Source organism: Passer domesticus, chromosome 3 (genome assembly GCF_036417665.1).
Source record: "Passer domesticus isolate bPasDom1 chromosome 3, bPasDom1.hap1, whole genome shotgun sequence".
NCBI classification, from domain to species: Eukaryota; Metazoa; Chordata; class Aves; order Passeriformes; family Passeridae; genus Passer; species Passer domesticus.
In genome coordinates, this window is record NC_087476.1 from 112,169,344 (window position 1) to 112,190,952 (window position 21,609).

The 21,609-nt window shown below is 41.0% G+C and overlaps 1 protein-coding gene across 39 annotated transcripts in view; it reads right to left on the reverse strand.

Annotated features, from left to right (window-relative positions):
* NRXN1 (neurexin 1) overlaps nt 1-21,609 on the reverse strand; it is a 668,819-nt gene that overhangs the window by 39,846 nt on the left and 607,364 nt on the right. The window contains exon 1 of one of the 39 annotated variants that reach the window (XM_064415220.1): nt 13,241-13,480. The exons of 35 other annotated variants lie outside the window; for them this stretch is intronic. In XM_064415220.1, coding sequence (XP_064271290.1) covers nt 13,241-13,267 — 27 coding nt within the window. In that variant the 5' untranslated portion in view covers nt 13,268-13,480. Of the gene's footprint in view, nt 1-12,706; nt 12,843-13,240; nt 13,481-21,609 lie in introns of those variants that run through there. 3 more of the 39 variants (XM_064415219.1, XM_064415218.1, XM_064415217.1) reach the window with 3 other exon arrangements.

Sequence of the window (21,609 nt, forward strand, 5' to 3'; positions counted from 1 at the left end):
TTCATACACAGAAATATTTATCAGCTAATGGATATCTTCCTTAGGATGACTAAGGCCAGCCCAGAGGCCATGAGACATTGCCAGGGTCAAACAATCGTTGTAAACATTTTGAAACACAGATATGTAGAATCAGAACCAAGCAAAACGTTTTGGTCATGTTATTATAATAAACACAAAATGGTGATGACTTAAAAAACACCAATGCTGAAGAAGAATCAGCGACCTGAAAACTGCTGGTGTCAGGAAAGAAACATCTGAAGAATGTCCAATAACAATAATCTACTTTAGGCTCAGTCAGGAACTAGTAATGCAAGTTCTCATTACAGTAATACAACAATGTTTATGCTTATGTTTTGGATTTGTAATTTGTTCAGGTCTTTCTACATTAAAACAATGCCTAGTGAAATGACAGCAAAATAAAACAGAAAAATGTGTTCACTGTTCAGCATTTCTAAACAACTAATTTAAAGGTCCAAATTTGCAGTGCTGGGCATTTTTTTCCTGCCTGAAGCCATCTAATACATTTTCACTGCTAGAAAGGTCCATCTAACACTGTAATGCTCAAGAACTTTGGGAACAGACTGGACTTTATGACCCAGAAATTCTTTTTCAGTCTTATGTTCTCTTAGGTAACTATGAGTAAGTTCCTGTGTGGGTGAATGAACAACTATGAGTTTTCTGTAAAATTTGTGTCTTCCTGATTTCTTCTACACTTTCCTGCCTTCAGCCAGAGATGTCTCTTAACTGAACTGAAATATTGCTGGAAACAGCTCTGACATTTCTCCCATGCTAGTGATGGTGGAGACTCTTTCTACATATGGAGAGATAAAGTAACTTCTTTCTGGTTTAGAAATAGCAAGGCTAAATTTGTTTGATATCCAGTATTTGGAACCAGTAAGACTCTCTTTCTCCCCAAAAGCAAACAGACAATAAAAAATGCAACCACTGATTTAGGTGAGCAAATTCTCATCTCTAAGTTCCCCAAGGTGGAAGTGGAGCAAGATTTTTTTCTCTTCAGCACAGGATTTTGGTGTGTGGCACCACATAGATAGTTCATAACCCTCCAGCCTGCACCAGCACCTCCCTCCCGCTTAAACTTGAATCCTGCTGCTGGTTTAGCGTGGTGGCAGATGTCAGAACATGTGCAAAGAACACTCCTCTTTCTGCTCCTCAGCTGCTTTTTTCGTGACATTGTGCCTGACCATCTTATCAATGCACATCTCAAAATGTCACCTCCCCCAGGGACTCTCACAGATGTGCAGTTTCCAGACACTGTTCTGACCACAAATCTGTTTGCAGGTGATGGTCTGAAGAAAAGCTGGCCCTGATCTCATTCTCTTCCAGTTTCTTCCTTTCCTTTTCAGGCAACAGTTGAAAAGTGCTCTTTAATCACAGAATATCAGAGGGGTTTTGCAACCATTCCAGCCTGCTGTCCTCCTTCAAATCCAGAAAACCTAATTCCCACTGTGATTTGCTTTTCAGCCTATTTTTTTTTCTTTCCACAAAGTCTCATATCAAAAAAGTTTGAAGACCTTCCTAAGCTATATATGTCCCAGTCTACCAGGCATCATTTTCTTTGCAAAGTTACTTCGGACACATAAAGTTTATGAAATTATGCTCTCCAACAGTTTAGTTGCACATTTCAGGTTCTAACACATAATTTTTGCACTTGGTATAAACATCTCTTTCCTAATGGTTACATTGGGTGAGCAAGTGTGGGGATACCTATTTTATTAAACTTTGCCAAAGCCTAACTTCATTTTAAAATCCCCAAAACCTCCTCCAATGACTTATGTTAACTGATACAACTCAAGAGCTGCACACAGAAAAGGTTTTCTCATGAACCTTCCAAAGGCTGACTGAAAAAACATCTACAGATAAAAGAAACCACTCTGAATGAAAGCTATTTTTTCACTTCTCTAGTTGAATGGATCTCTTGCTATTGGAAAATTTGGATGTAGTTTCTTTGTTTTGAGCTTGATATTCCTCACACTTTTCTATGCTCAGGTGTGATAGCAAACTCTCCTCTTCTGCTGCCTATTTGTTCACAGACAGGAAACTTCCATTTTGTGAAATATCCAATCAGGCACTGTTGCCACCTGATTGCTTCCAGCAGCACAACAACACCTGACAGGTAAATGCCAGATAAATTACGAGCATCAGCTGAAACAATCCCACCCTGCCTTGCCTTTGTGTTCTCTGGTGAACTTTGGCATCAACCAACTGCAGATTCAGCTACTTGCCAGTTCTCCAGGATGCTTTCATCCCTCCCCAGACCAGCCCAACTCACACCTGCTTATGTTCTCTCTTGTTACGGCTTTGGTAAAACACAGATTTTAACAGCCTTCTGCAGCATCACGACAGCCCTTCCTGGGGATAAACACACTACTGTGAGACTTTGCAGATTGCCACAAACTGCTTCTCTGTTTAATACTTCGTTTTTGCAAACCTCATTGTGATACAAAGATGGACAGTAAATGTCAAGGAATGTGTGCTATAATCCATGGAGTCAATGCCTGCCTGCATCTACTCTCTAGTCAGGTCTTGCTGGAATTGAATTTTTCATAAATGTAAAACACAAAGAAAATAAAACTTCCCTGTTGCCTTCTGCAGCCTGATTCCTCTTGCTGTGCATCCATGTGTTACCCTCACTCTTTGGCAAAGGTATTTTGATATCCTTCTCATGTTGCAGAATACCACAAGAAGAAACTGTAAAGTGTTTGAAGAGATTTCTCTTTCTGTAAATTAAGATGCCCTAGTCTTCTTAGGTTTCTTTTTTTTTTTTTTTTTAAGGGGCTACAGGATCTTTTTCAAGAGTGGTTTCCCAATCACTAGCTCATATAATAAAGATTGTAGTGTTCTACAGTTTAATTAATCCTCTCTTTCATCACCTCCAATTCACTAATCAGTGTTTACTATGCTCAGGTGCTCTTGAGGCTGATATCACTTGAGAAGCTGGGAGCAGCACATCTGTCCAAAGAAGAGTCTCTGTCTGAAATCACTTTATTCCAATACAGTCTTTTCTCTTTGTATCAGGCCTGAAAGCTACCTGTGATCACTCTCAAATGCATAAGCTATCCTCCACAGCTGAGTCATGGCAGGAAAAATGGGAGATCATGTATCAAATACTTTTTACAACTCCACCTGAGCATGGAAACATGCACGCTCACACTCATTGCAAAAAAGGGTCTTGTTTGAAGGAGAAGCTGCCAATTAGCTTTCCCCACAAGGCTAATTTATAACTCTCTGTGACTTCCACAGCTGTAGCCCACAGCTGCACGCAAGATTCAAAGCACCTGCTGAGGTATGAATCCTTTCAGACTCTTCCCTTTGTTGTTCTGGATAACCCCTCATCACTTTTTTGAGCACAAAAGCTGGTGGGTGACCTTGGAAAAGGTGCTTTCTGCATAGGCACGGTGTGCAAAGACAGGAATCAAAGCCAGTAAGCTTGTGGGATCCTGGTGGCAGGCACACGTTTATAGAATATCACCTGCTTTGTTTTTAAAAATATTCTTAAAGTACTGAGACCCCTTCCTCTTTACACTGATATGGCTTTAAGTGGGACTACTGCATGTGAGCTTCTGACAAAATTTACAGTGCCAGAGGATGAGGTATGGAGCAAGGGCAGATAAAATGATGCTCAGCTGAATTTTCAGCCAGAAAGAACAGCTATAAGAAGCAAGTATTGCTCCCAGAAATTTCAGAGGGGAGGGGAGTGCTGGTCCTGAAATGAGAGTATAACACTCAGTCTTTCATTGTAAATGAGGTGAAAAAATGAAATGAAGAGACTGTGATACCAAGGGCAGGAGAGACAGTTACAAGACTTATTTTGAGATTTTAATTGGCATGAAATTGATAGTAAGGAGAGCACCACCGTTTCCCCTGATTTGACCTCTGCAGTGCAAGATAGACAAAACTTCACTGATAAAGACTTAAAATGTATCTGGTACTCAGTCAGCCACCAGCTTCATATAGGCAAGCTAGTAAAATTAGAGATCCTTGGAATGGAGCCAGTGTTTTGTTCCATTCAGCATCCAGACCTGGCTGGTTTCCTCAGATGGAGAAATCGTGGATTGGGCACACACCCCATGCTGACAGTCCAAAATTAGGCCACCAGCACAAGGGTGAGCATCAGTGCTCCTCCACCTTGAAGGTGCCACCCCTGTGTAATTCCTCTTTGTTATCTGGAAACCGAGAGCATCTGCTGGACAGAACATCCCTTCCAGTATTCCAGAGCCCAAACACCTTACACAGAAATCAGATCCAGCAATTTATGCAGCTACTAACATTTTCAAAAGGTCAGTATGAATTTACAAAGAGGAAGGGAAAACTCCAAGCTTCTTTTGACTGCTGATCTCACCATTTGAGCACCACATTTGCCACCCATATGTAAGTTATAGAACCTCTGAGGGCAGAGACAAAACCCAGGATATGTAGAACATGTGGTAGTTTCCCTAACTCCCACTCCCAATTATGTTGCAGGGCTCACAGGTTATTTCTGTCTTTCCTTTCCTCCAAGAAATCATTTTCCCTCGCAGTTATTAGCATTAATACAATTAAGCATACTTTCACGCAAAACCATTCCCAAGAGGAAGAAATGTCATCTCAAAATTAGCAAACAGTCACTGGAGGAAGAAGTCCAGCTGACCCAAAAAAAGCAGCTCAATGACTTTTTGGCTAATTTCAGTCCACACACTTCATGCAAAACACTGAATCAAGAGTAATACAAATGGCACCTGGAAAATGTAAACATAATTACACTTTTTCTAACATACATAATCATTAGATAGACAGCTTTAACATTCAGGATATTTTCTACTCAAAACACAATTTATTTGTTATTCCCAGGGCCATCTATCAGGTAGATGTCTTGTTCTGGCATGCTGATACTGGAGGAAAAGCCCAGAAGAGAATATCCAAGTGAAAGGAAAATTACTTTTAATATCTGAAAATAATGGAATTAATGTTTTAATGTAAAACCACATGAAATAAAAGGGAGTTTGCAAAGCTCACTATTAATTGAATAGGTGTTAGGTTAATAATGACACAAATTTTCTCGGAAATGGCAGAATAATGGGATTAATAACTGTTTTGTCCAATTCTTTCTTCGATCATCAAATTCAGTTAAAATCAAGAAATTATCTCGCATATCCATAAATTAATAAGGAACAAGAAGTTCCCATAAATACATGAAGGATCAGGATTTTCTGCAGTCAGGGTAGAAACAGAAATAATCTCACACTTGCAGACTGATTGGGCAAGGAAGTACGACCAAAAGGAACAGGACCCACAGTGCCAAGGCCTCAGCTAAGAGAGAAGCAAATTTTAGTCAGGGTCTGAATAACACCATTGTGAGAACATTGTTTAACTAATATTTTTTACAGCTCTTACTCTGGTTATCAACACAACTAAGGCAACACGTTTCCATTTTGCTCTCCACAGCTCTGCAGCATTCCAGGCATACACCATGCACTAATAGTCTGAGAAACTACTGAAGCTATTTATAGTTCATTCAAAGGGAAAACCATTTTTTTTCTGGAGTTGTCTTATTATTTAGTGATCTCAAGGTAGTTCTACCTAATTAATCACAAATAAGTGAGAATCGTCTCTTGGAACAAAAATGAATTGCAGTTGAGGTAGGCTTCCAAAAGGAATTAGTCACTTCCCCACCATATTTTTAGATTATTTACTCAGTTTACTTTCAGTTTTCCTATTTCCAAGTAGAGCAATACCTGAAGTTGAAAAGCTGACTTAAATCGGTGAAGCCATCTGGATACCTGGCTATAAAAAGAGTAAAACAAAGTCTACTAGAGAAGTCCAGTCAGTCTCAGCACAATGCAAGGCAGGAGCAGGGGTCACAGATCAGCTTCCAGAACTCCTTATCCTGCAGAGGCTGCATACTGGAAGAATGCTCCCACTGCCATAAAAGCTGCTGCTCATTCCTGGTTCAGATAAGTCACCTAAATAGCTATGGGGAACAGATAGTACAGAAGGTTTGGACACAAGGAAATTGTCTTGGTCTTTTTCAGGACCAGGTTACCATCTCAGTCACCTATTTTAGGCTGCCAGAAAGCAAAGATTAGACAAAGTGACAGATACATTCTTATGAGCTTAAAAGTTGCTATTATTTCCTTTGTAACTGTCTGGTGCACAAAAACAGTGAGACTTGAATGTCACACATCCTCCCCAGTAACCCTGAAGGAGTATTTTGCAAAGGTCACCTTTGCAGCCTATTCAGATGTCTCAGCTACCACTTTACTTGCTTTATTCCCTAGATATCCCCACTAGAAAGGGGAAACATGTAGCAATAGAAATTTGCTGCACAGGTAAAGCTGCAAAGGGAAGATTCAGGCTGGTAAAGTTGACAATGGTCAATGTAGCTTATGGAAAAAATGGAGTCTTTGTTCATGCCTGTAGGTAAAAATGGTGCATCTGGCAACCTAGCACTTAAGGTACTGGTAGAAAAAAATGCAAATTATGCTGATTTTCTCTTAGGTGTTGCATGAACCCTGACCCCTGCAAGAGTTAGCAGAAACATCCTACTGTCAAGTTAGTTAGAATGACTAAAAATAAATAGAAAGAGAAGTATCAGAAATGCCCTCCTGTAAAGTCTCTTCCTAACCAAAAGTGAACAAGGCAACCATCATTCAACATGCCCTGAAAACACCCTGAAAGGGGACTCCCACTGGTCCATACTGATTTTAATCTCTTTTCAAAGATCCAAACTGTGTTTCTCAGGCTTAAGCATAAAGAGGAATAAGGGTGTAGCACCCTAGCATTGTGTCCTTGGCAAGGAGGAGAGTTATTCCTGGCGCTGCTGCAGTGCGTGCTGGAGCCGGGCAGTGCGGCTCACGCGGGACGCGGCAATTCCGCCGACGCAGTCGTCAGCGAGGGCCCGGGGCTGCTCAGGCTGTTCAGGGCAGATGGACATCCTCTAGGAAATCACAAGCTGCACTGCTCAGCTTGGCTTTGCAAACCTCCGTGAAGCTGGCATGGGCCAGGGGAAGTGAGCTTCCCCAGGATACGGCGGTTGACGTTGACATCAACCTCACAGAACAGATTTGCATTTGGCAGTGCAGCTCACCGGAAGGGATATTTTTACTGGCCTGTTCTGATTTTGGCTGGGTGACCTCCCACCCCTTCCTTGCTGCCACCTCACGGCTCTAAAACATGGAAGAGGTTTGTACTTTGTCCATGTATTCATCCTCAGCTTCCCCAACTTTGGTGCATTACTGACACTTAATACCAGTATCAAATACACCTGTGTTATTGTAAAGCAAAATTGTGACTTTCATTCACTGCCATATCCCTTTTATTAAAGAATTCTAACACCAGTTAGGAACTCAAAACCATGCTTTGCTCCCAAATGCCATATAAACTTCATTTTTTGCTTGTACTGTACAATACAACCTACATAAATAATGTATATTTGTATCACTAGTTTCTGTGCAACTGCTTTCTTAAAGATCTTTTGGTCATGCATGATGAAAAAGGTGAAAACCAAAAGCCATTGTCTGCTTCTTCAGTAGTTGTGCCCCAGGTGTACATACTGCTTTAAGGTAGCAGTAAAAATTGGTAGCAGTCATAGTGCTGACACACAGCCCCAGACATTTTAATCACCCTTTTTCTCAATAAACTTGCTCAACAACTTTGGTAAACTAATGCATGTCCTTAACAGTTCAAATAACCCCATTAAAAAGAAAAAAAAAATTGAAATTCCAACAAAACTCCTGAGTGACTAGGGTGGAGCAGCATTAAAAAGGACCACAGAAAACCAATGCATTCTCCTCAGCCTCCAGTATGGAAAAAATATAATAACAGCATATATAGTAGTGTTGTCTTCACAATAAGAGTGATCCAGCATGGGAATTTTGAAATAGATAGGAAAGGGAATAAGAGAAATCAAAGGAACTAAAAGGAAGGAAAAATACAAAACTTGTGGAAACTTAAGGAAAATAATTTAAGTCTTCATGTGATTTAGTATTGGCTTGCAGCCATACCACAGCCAATTTAGAGAAACCAGCGAACAAGGCACTAACATTATTGGAGCCAAGAAATGCAATTTACTCTGTTCTAAAGTCCACAACTTACTATATTCATTTCTGGATTTGTGCCAAAAACATATGGCCAGGCTCAAACCAGAAGGTGTTCCAAGGTCCTGGACATTACAGACTCTCAGCATGAGAAATGCCTCATCACCTGAAAACTTCCCAGGTCTTCTCTGGCAAGGAATTGTTTAGTTCGTGGGATGGAATTTAAAATGAATCATTCTGGTGAAAATGCCATCTTGCTCATTTCCAATTTAACTTTTGATTTACTTTATGCAACAATCATCCAAGATAGCTGGGTTTAGAAATCAATTCATATGTCCTTACAAACTTAGACTTCACACTCTGTGCTGTTCGGACTTCTGCCAGGGGTAGAATGTCAGTGACAATGATGCCATTGACAGCATTTCCATTGACCTCAGGGATGGTAGAATTCACCTTAATCCACCTTTTTTGGAAACCCAGCCAAACTGCTGCACAGGGCTAACTGGAGTGCCCACAATGCTCAGATTTCCTGCACGTACAGAACACAATTTCTAATCCTTATCCTTCCATCCTTCCACTTTTTTTTTAGAGGTTGCACACAATTTTTCCCTTCTTTAGTAGAGAAGGGCATTCTCTAGAATTGCCATTCTCTAGCAATGCAGCCAAATGCACAAAAGCAGTCCCAACGACTACTTTTTCAGAGGAACTGTAGGGATTTTGTTGGCTGCCTCCTGATGTACCACTCATTGTTTCAAATAGCTGCTGCCTCTAAGTTTTGCCCTCAGCCCCTACTCTATCTCATCTCAATCTGGTACTTAGATTGGGGGCATTACCTGAAGTTTCACCCAAAAGGGATTCAAAGATATGATCTGAGAAAAAGGGATTAGCCCTTATTAATGGCATGTGATTATATAGCTGAATCTAATTATGCACTCCGCTGGCAAAAATTGAAGTACGATATATAGACAAAAATAGAAAGCCAGTGTGGAAAAGCATAGCAAGACTGTAATCATACAAGCTACCCCACACGAAGAACTTCGTGTGACTTTATCAGACCTCTCCTGGATCTGCTGGTCAGAGCAACTTGCGAGAGCAGGGCAAAAAACTCTATGGCTTGAAAAATCATACCAGAAAAATAAAGAACCAGAACAATAAATCCAGAAATTAAAAGTCATTACTGTCTGAATGTGCAAAACAAGTGTAAAGTTAATTTTTGTGTCAGAAAAGCTGATCAATTAGTTGCTGAAAAACAGCTAATTCATAAAAATTAGCAGCATGAAACAAATCGAATGACAAAACTTTGTGGTAATATACACAACTACAGCTAATTATAAAATATTTCAAGCTACTGAACATGTCAACCAAGAAGTATGAAAATCATTTACTCTTCACCAACAAGTTCTGTCTGTCAAGCTTCTCCTTGGCTAAGACTGATTTTGGTGCTTTCTTCAGCTCTTTATCTTGAAAGGCTTTCTCCTGTGTATGTACACACAACCCAGCCAACTGTGGCACCATCTCCAGCAGTGTGAAGACAAGGAGCTCTGAGGAGAGGAAACAACTCCTCTAAGCAGTGGCAATGGGTGACCCATGGCAGAAGGGTGTCAGCAGTCAGGAATCCTTTTACTGCACAGAGCTGCTATAGTTTACATGGCTGTTGAAAGGAAAACCAACCATGATTTTCAGTAGCTGTGATGAGAGAAAGGACAGATAAACAGGTAGAGGTCCAAGATTTCCTAGTGTATATATGCCACTATGATTTCAGCAAATTAGATTGTTCCCTCAGACTGTCATACTTGAGTTAAATCATCAACCTGGCACAGAAACAAGTTCAGAAGAATGTGATTTTTCAATCTGAAGTATCTGTATCTGAAGGACTGTTCCGTGCACCTCTGTTCTCTGCTGCTCCACATGGGTACCTTCTGTCATGGAAACAGAGATGGTTGAACCCCCTCTGCATTTCTTCCTTGCAATAAAGCCGTGCTGACAACTCTTAACTTTCTCTGTCATCTCAAATGCACAAGGTCAAAAAATAAATCCTCTCACACTGTGACTGGGATTTCTTGCTAAATCAGCATTACACCAAGACATAAAGCACATTTGAGTTTCTAAACATTGTCCTTAGGCTGTTTGTCTCCTCTGAATTCCTGTTGAATATTGATTTGGGATTTAAAGGTCCAGCTGCCCACCTAATCAGGTTGTGTATATCAACTTTGACTGATTAATGGGTTATTCTAAATGCACAGCTACCTCAAGGACTAAAGAACATGGACAACATGAACTTTTCTTCTCTTGCTTCATGCCACAAGGTTTTATATCAAAGTACACCTTTACAGAAATACAGTCTTGCCCTTCAAGATACAACCACCAACAAGATTTTTCTGTGAATTTTCTTTTTCAGACACATGGAAGGCAATTTGGCTAAGCCTTAGTTATAAGAAATATTAAAATACCAGAAAAATTACTTGGTATTAAACTTGAGACCACATGTTGGCTTTTGAGATATTCATAAGTCCAGCAGACCTTATATTAAGCAAATGGAATTCATTTTGTACACGCCATCTAGATGCATCTCTCCACAGGTGAGCTGCCATATAGGCAGGTTTAATGGACAATTCCTCAGGCTGCCCTGGCAATTACTCCTCTGCTGACCTGGAAGGATCATTAATATTAGGGAGTTGAGATGCAATTCAATTTCCATTCTGGCTCAGCCTTAAGCTTCTCCTAAGTGGATGCTGTCAGCTGTGTCAAATTATATATGATGCCTAGGTGATGTGGAGGATTATTAGGAAGAGAGCTGGGAATGGTAAACTCAATTCACAAAGTTTTCAGCCTGAACTTGAAGAGTGGCCTAAGGTACCAACAGGCCAGAGCCATTTGGCATGGTTACAACCATCCAATTTCTTTTTTTTTTTTTTTTCTGGAGTAAGCTGCTATGGGAAGAGCAAAATCAGGTATTGATTAGCCCAGAGCAGTAAGAGAAGAGCTGCTGTACAGAATGGCACATTAAGTGATTTAAATGAATACAATAAAAAACCACAAAAGGCTTAATGGCAGAACTCTGAGGAAGCCCAGCTAGCAAATGCAAACAGCATTACACAATACACCCTGTACGCCAAAGGACAGAAGGTTTGATGCTCAGCCCCACAACTGCAGCAATGAATGAAGTCAGATAGTTTGGATCCAGTTCAGCCTTTTCACAGTCATGAAAAAAGCCTTCAAAACCATAACTTCTCTCTCAACACATTGTTATAACCTGTATACCAGAATAAAATTGAACCGTCTCTCCCACTTTATTATCCTCTGACTCATTTGAACGAAAACAAGCACACCAAAAAAAAAAAAAAAAGATTTTCCCCTTGCCTTTCTAGCTACTGGGGGAAAATGAGATTCCTGTACAGATGGAAGCTGCTGATTCCTTGCTTTAAAAACCCTTTAACCTCTTTTGGCAACCCTCACCCGCACCTTTGCCTTTCTCTACTATCACGATACACCTGTCCCACCTGATGCCAGCCCTGGCTTTGCCAGCAGAATTCCCATGGTGCACGCAGGCGCCAGACAGCCACGGCATTTTAACTCTTCTTGGGGAGAATAAGGAGCTGAAAAGATCACCAACCTCCCCAGAGGAGCTGGGCACTCACACAAACACACACCCTTCTGCTCATTTTCAGGTAACAGGGAAAGCTTTGTAGCCCGTGCTCATTTAAATCAGATGCCTTGCAGGTTTGTTATTTGAAAAACAAACAAATAAATAAATAAAAGGAAACACCTTGCTCTTCATGTTAGAAACAAGCAAATAAACAATCAACCTATTTGAGAAAATACACAAACACTTTCATTGTCATAAGCATGCAGCGATTTACCCTCCCCCAAAAGATTAGAAGCAACTCATTTAAAAATGAAGGTACTTTGCATTATATATCACCACATTTTAGTCCATCAGATACAGTCATTCATTGAGATGCAATTTTTCTTATCAAAGCATGCATTTAACTCACAGGAATTCCCGTTGTGCAAATGCTCACTGCAAAAAAATCAAATCAAAACAAGTACACACGTACGTACACACACACGTACACACATATTCTAAGCCAAGATGAAAAGCATGCATGGTCAGGGTTTAAGCATAATTTAAGCCAAAATAATTGCTAGATTGTCAAAAAGAAAGCAGCCTGGCAACTATTTGAAGCAGGTTTTATTCATGCTTTTATTTGATTCTTCTCAATTTTCCTTTCCTTTTAGACTCATTTGTAGCAAACATGCTCAAAGAAAAAGAAAAAAAGCCTATTGTTTAAGAAAAAGCAGACGAGAAAAATTAAAAAACAGCAGTATCCATGCTCTGGGTACCAAAGCATTATTTTCTTGGAGCAGAAAAGAAAAAAAAAATTACAATTTAGAAGCTTTTCTAGATTTAAAACAGATATTGTGCAGAAATTTAATTTTAATATTAATGACATGAAATCTCCAAGGAGACATATTCTAATTTTTTTTGGTTTAAAAAAAAATTAGTAATTTTCAGTAAATCGGTGCAAATGCCTTTTTTTGGTTTGTTTTTTTTTTGTTGGCTTTTTTTTTCTTTTCTTTCTCCTCCTTGCTGTCAGCCTAAAGGTATCTTAAACCCTGCATGCGGCAGTGCTTCGCCTGTGCGCTGCATCGGCTGTGAGAGAAGAAGCTACCTGCGAGTTTTCACAGTGCCATCTCATATCCATGTCTGCCTGGCTACCCTGCGTGCTTACGGCTTTTTTTTTTTTTTTTTCCCCTTCCTTCCCTTCCTTTCCCTCTCTCTCTCCCCCCCTCCCCTCCTCCTCCTCCTCCCCGCTTAATTCTTAATGGAAATCCTAGGAAATTTAGTCCATCCTCTGAAATCAATACTGGTGACAGGCGCGCTGCCTGCCTCCGCGGGAGCCGGGGATGATAAATTGCCTGCGCATCCGCCCGGCCTATCAGTGCCCGGCGCTCCGCCCGCCCCCGGCCGCGCCCGCCGCCGCCGCGGGGACACCGGGGCCGCCGCACGGCGCTGCGGAACCGCGCGGAGCGGGAGGCGGCGGAGCGGCGAGCGCCGGGATGCGGCGGAGGGAGGAGCGGCGCGTCGCCTGCCGCACCCCCCGGCAGCGGCGCGACACCGACCCCGGCACCTCGGTGGCGATACCGCTTTAAAAAAAAAAAGGCAAAAAAACAAAACCAAAAAAACCCCAAAAAACACAACCAACCAAAAAAAACCCCAACAGCCCAGACATAATCCGGCAGAATTCCACGAGCGCCGCGGAATGGGATCGCGCGCCTCCGTGCTGGAGCCGCCCCCGCCCCTCGCGCCACCGCGGCGCTTCCCACTTGGAACGGCACGGCACGGCCGGGATGCCGCGTGGAAACCCGCCAAGCACATCTGCACACAGAGCAGTCGCCCAGTGCTGCACAGGTGCTGGAGCGACCTCGACCAAGCAACTGCTGAGAACAGGTTTGTCAAGCTAATCACCAATCCCGCAAAATCCAGCCGCAGCGTCTAGCCAACAGATTCCTTTTACAGCAACACCATTGTCTTTTTATTTGGCTCAGGGAGAATTTTTCCCTTTTTTTTTTTTTTTTTTTTTTTTTTTCCCCTCTTAACAGTTTTCATGAATCCCAACAGTTGTAACACAGCAAGCGCCCACCTTTCGGCTTTTCCAGAAGCCCTCAAATCTACTTTGAATAATGAATGCCTATGCTGAGGAAAAAGACAAAAAGACAAAAAGACAAGCGAGATACAAAAAAGTCAGGTGATACCAACTTTGCATTTCCCCTGACAGGAACTCGGAGATGATAAAAACTTGCCCTGACATACCCTCAACCCACCCATTTCAGTGGCAGCGTGTTGCCTTTTTCAAAAGGCATATTGAACTTGCAACACCATTTGATAAATGACACATCTGCATGTTACAGCTAATGGCCAAAGCACGTGGCAGTAAAGCAAAGTTGATGGGCAGTGTCTTGATACCATTCTTCATGAAAAATAAATTGAAATGGATTGGGAAGGTCTACTCTGCATGAAAAACTTCTCCCTCCTCTAAACAGAACCAGGCTCGACCAGAGGTTGTGTGGCTCAGTAAATCTGCATAGTGTGCCTAGATTTTTAATATTCAGTTATTAAATTATAAGTGTGTGTAAAAGGTGTCCACCGTGTTCCTTTCCTGATGAATTGAAAAATAACAGCCCAAGGGAAGCAGCAGGGCTGCTTGCTGGACACGGGCCTCTCCATGTACATTCATTTGGCGGCAACTCAGCCACAACCAAAACAGTTAATGCTGAAAGAAACACTGCACTGCTTGTTGGAAGTGGCATTCCTATTTGTTAAATGTCTGTCTATGCCACGTGGTGCTAATTAGAGAAAAGTTATTGCCCTGAGGCTCTTAAACTCGCCTTATGCTGGAACCTGACTCCTGGCCCTAAAGCTGGCAAACTTTAAAGCAATGTGCTGATGGATGGAGCAGAAAGCACTGTGCTGTCTTGTTCCACACATTGTTTTCTAAGCATGCGCCAGCAAAATTAGAAGCTGGAGCTGAACATTATATTTTGATAGCTCTTACAATTGGAAATTTCTCAGCTTTTTCATTCAGAGCAAATCCTGACCCTCTGAGATCACCCTAGAAATCCCTAACCTTGACTCAGCCCCTTTCCCCTTTTGGAAGATGGCAGAGGACACTATCAGGCCATAATTTCGTGTTTTCTTGACCAGTGTTTTGTGACAATGGTCAAACCTTCAAGCCTTGTTTGCCCATCCCTACTCAGGGACCAGCACAAAGAACAGGAAGGGCAATACCCATGGTCCATGGTCAGCAGCTCTGCTCTCCCTGCCCTTCTGGCATCAGCATCCATTTCCCTGGGATGCCTGACAACTCCTGTCAGGGCTGTGTCCTCAATAAAAGTTCATTTGGGGGACAAAACAAATGAGAACAACACTCCTATTTAATTTTAAAAATATCTATATGAGAATAATAAATACCATTTCAAGGGGATCAAACAGTGTGGTCCTTTCACATTCACCGAGTCAAACTTTCATTAACCCCAGCATGTGCTTTCCTGAAAGACAGTACTAAATTATCTCTAATATTTTGCTTGAGGCAGTATTTTTCAGAAGTGTGATTCTACAATCACACCATTAACAGTAATGGACTGTCATATGTCCTGTTATTCAGGGCACTAACTAATGCAGCAATAAAAGGAATGGTATAGAGATGGATGACAGACCCCAACTCCCCTCCAATGCTGAGCAGATGTCTGTCAGGATGAAATGCTGTTTGAGAAGCCTTGCCTTGAAGTGCCAGGGGAATGCTGCAAAGCTCAGCTTGCTGTGAGCTGTGCTAGGTCAGAAAGCCATATCCTACAGATTCTGGCTGTCCAGCAAAAAAACAGTTTGCAAGAGAATTTCTTCTGTTGGAGAACAGCCCTCCATCTAACCAAGCTGAGGGGTTTTGGGGTTTTTTGCCTTTCATGGAGATGCAGCTGTCTGTGTATCATGTGTGATGGGCTATGGTGTGATGTGGAAATATAATAGTGTGGCTAGGATAAATTTTACCCAGAGGATGTGAAGGCACTTATGGGCTTAGTGTGGCAAAGCAGTTAGAAATGATCTGACTACACTTAAGTACTTGCAACTTTGCATTTAAGTAAACTCCTGAGTGCTTTGTTGAATCAAGTCCAAATATACAAAAAATAAAACTAAATGCAAAAAAGCAATGAACCTGAATTTGCTTGACTACACATTCTCGAGCTGTAGATGAGAGTTTTGCTGAATATAAATTTTGCCAAATATATATAAAATATCACTTGAAAATTTGCTTGTCAATGCAGTGAGGAGTAGGAAATTAGTTGGATAGCATATATTTCACATCAAGGGACACTGTAGTAAATATCACAAAGACAAATCTCTATAGTTACTAAAATGCAGAAACAGCATTATGCTTGAAAAACATAGACAAAAAAATTATGTTAAACCCACCATACACAACTGAGAACAGGAGAAACCAAACTTGTGATTTGATTTAGATCTAAATACGCTACATATTTCATTAACTAAACAGGAACTGTACAGACATATCATCATTAAAACCCTTGCTAGTGAACTGAACAGGCATTTTTTTTAAAATGATTGTAATTTATCTAGGAAAAAAGATCTACTCAAGAGCAAAAAAAGCCCCCAATTATTTTATATTGTCTTTTATAGATACCATTTTATAAAAAAAAATTTGCATGTGCAATTCAGACACAGGTGGAAGCCTTCAGTTCTTACACTTCAGCCTAAGGGCAAGCACAAATTAAGCTGCTTGAGATGAGAATGAGATATTTTATATACTACCCACCACTTCAAATGTGCTTAATGAATGTGAAAGTTATGTGAGTTTTAAATATAAATGTCTATGCATCCTTAGGGATTAAATTACCACTTCAGCTTGAGAGTCACATTGCTCTTATGGCCAAGGTGGTCCTCCACTGATGCCCTGTCCCCTGCAAGCCCCTCAATATTGTCCTTGGGAAACATATTCAACAACTTCGAGGTGTATGTGGGTTTGCTGAGTGAGATTTAATTTTGTAATTACTTGTGCACAAGCTCATTCCCATCTGGAGAGAGCTGGTATTGAGGAGGAAGCCTTAACTGTTTTCATGGCATAACTGGGACAGTATTTGGGATTTCATCAATGTGACATCTTCACTTTGCTCCTGGGGACTCCTGCAATACTCCACCCTGCTAAACTACCAAACTCTGGGAAATGAGCATCAGTGTCAACACTCTGTGTCATCTCTGTGACACTTGGTGTACTTGCACCTGTGAGAAAATTACCCCCTTCTGGCAGGAAGTCTGTAATCTCCTTCCCAGAGCTCTGAACTCTCCCATCATGCTGTCAGCCAGGCTGCACCCATCAGGCTGGCTTGCAGACGCCTCCATTCCCATAGATCACAGGAAAACAAGCTTAATAGTTATGAAAATCTTCAAGAGAACAGCTCTCCACTGCTTGAGAGGTCAGGATCCTCCTCCTTCTTTAAGCAAATGGAAGCAGAAAAACTGTCACTGGAAAAAAAATTACTCTCTCAAGAAACCATAATTTAGATCAATCCTACCTGTTTAGAACTAACAGCTGCCATCAGACTTTAGCCCCCAATTCTATACTGTCAAGAAACAGATTAAATGTACTCTTTTTTTCGGTGCACACATATATTTTCATTCTCGCTTCATCTTACCTCCTACTGTGATTCCCTAAGATTTTTTTTTCTGGCCCTTCCAAATCCTTCTACTTCTGGTTAATCAACAGTGTCATAATAATACACAGGGAAAATGATGACATGCAGCTATTATCCTAATTATATAGTGCATCCTTTATTTTGTCTCAATTGTCTTCATAAATGATGTTTCTTACCCATGCAAATATTAGCACTACTTGATTGCTCATACCTATCTGGTTTAGTCATAAGTACTCATTGCCTTTTCTAGGATAGAGGGGGCAAATTGCATGGGAAGATACACAGATACAAGTGTAGGAAGGGGAAAGAAGTAATGTCTTTGTACCAAAATCTTTTCCAAGGATGATTAAGAGTGAACAACTGCAAACCTCTCTTCTTGAAATGGCAAAATCAAACATTTGTTGAAGCATGTTTAAAGATGAATGCCTGCAGAACAAAGAGAATGAAATTTTTCTCCTAGACTGCCACAAAAGCAGACACAAAGAAACAATGTATTATACCCTTCTGTGGGGAAAAAAAATAATCACAGATAAGACCAACCCAGAGCAGCATTCTGAAATTTTCAGGTATGTTACCCATGATTTTCTAATTAAAAATAATCCAGCATTACGGTGTCTAATTATTCACAAGGTTCCATTTTGCCCCTGTTGCTACACAAAGGATGCCAAGTGTCACATGCAGAATGTGTTCACCCTTGGTTTGATCTTGTGGCTGGGAAAAGGGGTTTTACCCCTCTGTTTCAGTCTAGGAACCATTGAGGCTGTCTTACTTGCACATGAGTGTCCACTGTCTAAAAGACTTGTAAATACATCATCTGCCATACTTTCTGCAGCAAGTGCCCCTCTGTACAGGTCACAAAGTCCTAAATAAACCAGCTCTAAATCCCCACAGGTGATTCAGGTGGGAAGCCCCTGCTTCTTTTTTGTAGGAGGACAAAGGAACCACAGAGCAATATTGGGTTGTTGACAATCTCTTTGTCAACAAATCTCTTTGATTTGCTATTTTAGTGATAGTACAGGTGTTATTCTCATTTCAGTGAGTGTCAGTTCAGGCACAGGGTTTTATTAGGGAACCTGAAATATCTCCAGAGGCTCAGCAGTGTCAGCCTGAGAGACAGGGTCAAGCTTTGCAGAGCTAAGAGAAAACTTTTAAATTACCTAAAGGTTTTCTGTTCCTGCAAACAGCAACAGGATCCAGAGAAGAGAGGAGAATGAACTCCAGTACCTGCAGTAGCACACCAGCAATGTGTGCTTTGCAGGAGAAGCACATGAAGTTGTAAACATGAAAACAGAAGCTGGGGAGGAAGTGGTATCTGAAGAGAGAGGCCCACATCTGCCTTTTGCTCTTTGTTGTGAGAGAGCATGTCAGAGATCACGTTTTCTTCCCCCACATAAGAACAAGGAAAAGAATTAAAAATGAAAGTCTTTGTGTTCTTTCCTCCTGGGTACATAAAGCACATCTGTGTGTGCACAAATAAATAAGCTGGGAGCAACTGTAGTCGAGAATATGCTGTAAACAATAAAGCTATTTATACCATTTCATACTTCTGTCAACATTTGATGTTTCAATGTGATTGTGTATTTCACAAATTTTTAGATTCTCTCATCACCTTCAGCAGGGTCAGGAAAGGTTCTATCCCCTTGTGTCAACGTCCTGTACAGATAACAGGGGAAAATACCTACACCAAAGTGTATACAGGATGATGGAACTCATACTGTAAGACAAACTTGCTGTACCTGGAGTTAGGGGAACAGATGGAAAGAAAGATGAAGTCTCAGTTTCCAGTGTATTTTCTCCAGGTGCAATTTTGTCCTGCTCCATCAGAGCCATTTTTGGCAGCTGGGGAATCCTTCTTGCAATTTCAACATCTATAAAAGAGTTTAAATCTAAACCCAACAGAGTGGAGAATGTAATGTACTGGGTTTGATTGATCTGCATCTTTGGGTTTCTAAAACCTCGTTGGTTCAAAGAAGATTGCTACAAATATATTGTTTGTTCTACTTCAAAATCATACCTTTTGAGAGACACCCACGTATCTCAGAAATAGATGTGCAAATGCATTAAATTTTGGCCTTGCTACATTTTGCAGAGTGGGAGTGTAAGGGGAAAAAAAAGACAACGCAAAGACTTCCTTCTAAATTAAAGGTTTTATATCCTAATAAATAATTTCTTTGGCTGTTAGTAAATGCTTCCATTATCCCCTAATGTGGAGAAGCCTGAAGAGACTGGGTGTCTGTTTAATTCAGAAGATGTTTTGATTGTTCCATCAGGTAAACAGCAGAGCCTGGGCCGTGTCTCTTTTGAGTGCTCCATGGCAAACTAAAGCAGCTGTGGGATAACTATGCAGACAGTCACAAAAGCACACATGGTGTGATGTTGGCTGTTCTGCCTTGTGTGAGAGGAGGGTGACTCTCCCTGGTCACAGGGGTGCTCAGGACTTCCTTGATCCCGTGGCTGGGGTTTTTTTGTGGGAAGGATGCCTGACTTGGATAATGGATTCAAAGCATAGCTGGAGGCAGCTGAACCTGCTGTAAGCTGACAAGGATGGGAACACCAAGAGAGAAGTCTTCAAATGAAGAGCTAATTAATGGGTGCAGCTGTGTGCTGGTTATCAGGAGGGCTCTAATTACAAGCCTAGAGGAAGACCGTGAAACTAATGAAGAAATTCACCTTTTGGAGAGAATATCTTGCTATGACATCAACCTCCGGGTGATGGGAAATGAGGAGACTGATGGGCTGACAAGACTACTTGCCTTTAAAAAGCAGAGGGCTGCTCACCTGCCTCTCTCCCAGCAGCCAGGTTTAAAAGGGGAGGGTTTTTACCAGAGAGGAAACGTAGAAGAGCCATACAAACTACGCTACAGTTAGCTCAACCTGCAGACAGAACTAAAAGCAATGGGAACTACTTAGTTTCTGAATGAGAAACTCATATTCTCCAAAAGGGCATAACAACATGAAACTGAGCCCTTGATACCTGAACAGGTCTAACAAAACAAAACCATTTTCAACAAAACTGCAATTTCAACACTTCATGAGAATTAAATTATTTTCATACTTTAATAAATTACTCTTTTGACTCAGACATTTTGCAATGGGCAAGAACTACACACAGTTGGGGGGAGGTGTGGGTAATTAGTTGTTTTTTGTCTGAAGTGAATTACATTTAAAGAAAGAGATTTTAAAAAAAAATACTCTCCCCCTGTCCAAACAGGCAAGCATGCAGAGCCCATAGAAGTTAACAACAAGAGTTTTGTGGATCATGGAAAAAGCATTAAAGGGCTGGTGAAAAACCCTGTTCCCACAGAAATCAACGGCAATTCTGCCAGGATTTCAATCCTTATTTTTTGAAACATCCCATGGTCTGTCCTCTGCTTTTGTCCCTCTTTGGGAAGCTCAGTGAGAACCCCTTTTGCAAACAGCGTCACTCTCACCTCGCCAGACAGTGTGACTGAAGGAAGGGGCAGAGGATGTCAGCACTGCTCTACTCCTACGCAAGGCTTGTAGATCTGCACACACACCTTAAAAACATGCACTATTAGCTGGAATGCACCAATCCTCATCATTTTTAAAGACCACTGGTAATTTTTATATATTGAACCAGTATGGAGGCATGCGATGCAATTAGAAAGGTTTCACTAATTACTGGTGTTCACCATTCAAACTAAAACTCTGACACACTATTTATATTCATTTCTATCACTACAAACCTAGTTAGAATACAAATTAGCTGTAACCTTTATTTTACTATGACAAGACATGAAAAATCAAAAGCATATTGCTTATCATGACATCATTCCTCCAGTACATACTGGAAGATAAAATAATTGAGTTGTATTTTTTGTCTGATTATCTGTCAGAGAGTTTGCTTGTGCAGGTCACAGTTCTGTAAGCAGTGAAATAAGCTTGTGATGATAAACTGGAAATTACAATACTCATGTACAAGGCCACACACAAACATGTACGTCCTACATGTTGGAAACACCCTATTTGTTTTCTGCTTTGTTTACTATCAAATCTTATTTCTCTTTCATGCTAAGAGACAACTAATTAGAAGTCTACTAATCAATAGACCATTTTATTATCCAGTTCAGCTCAGAATAATCCTCATAATTTAACGAGCTTCTGAGCAGGCCAGCAGGGAATATGCAGTGAAAACAAAGAATCTGACAAATACCAAGGGCTAGTCAGTACAAAGCCGCTTTCAAGAAAATAAAAAAGCTACCGGAGATTAGTTTTAAGTAGCAGAATCAAAACAAGCCTAATGCAAATCTGGTTTTCCTTCTTTTCTTTGCAGTAAAATTCACAGCTGCTTTGCTTGGCTAAGCCCTGGAGGTCAGTCAGCTCAGGCTGCTGGAGGTGGCACCTCTGC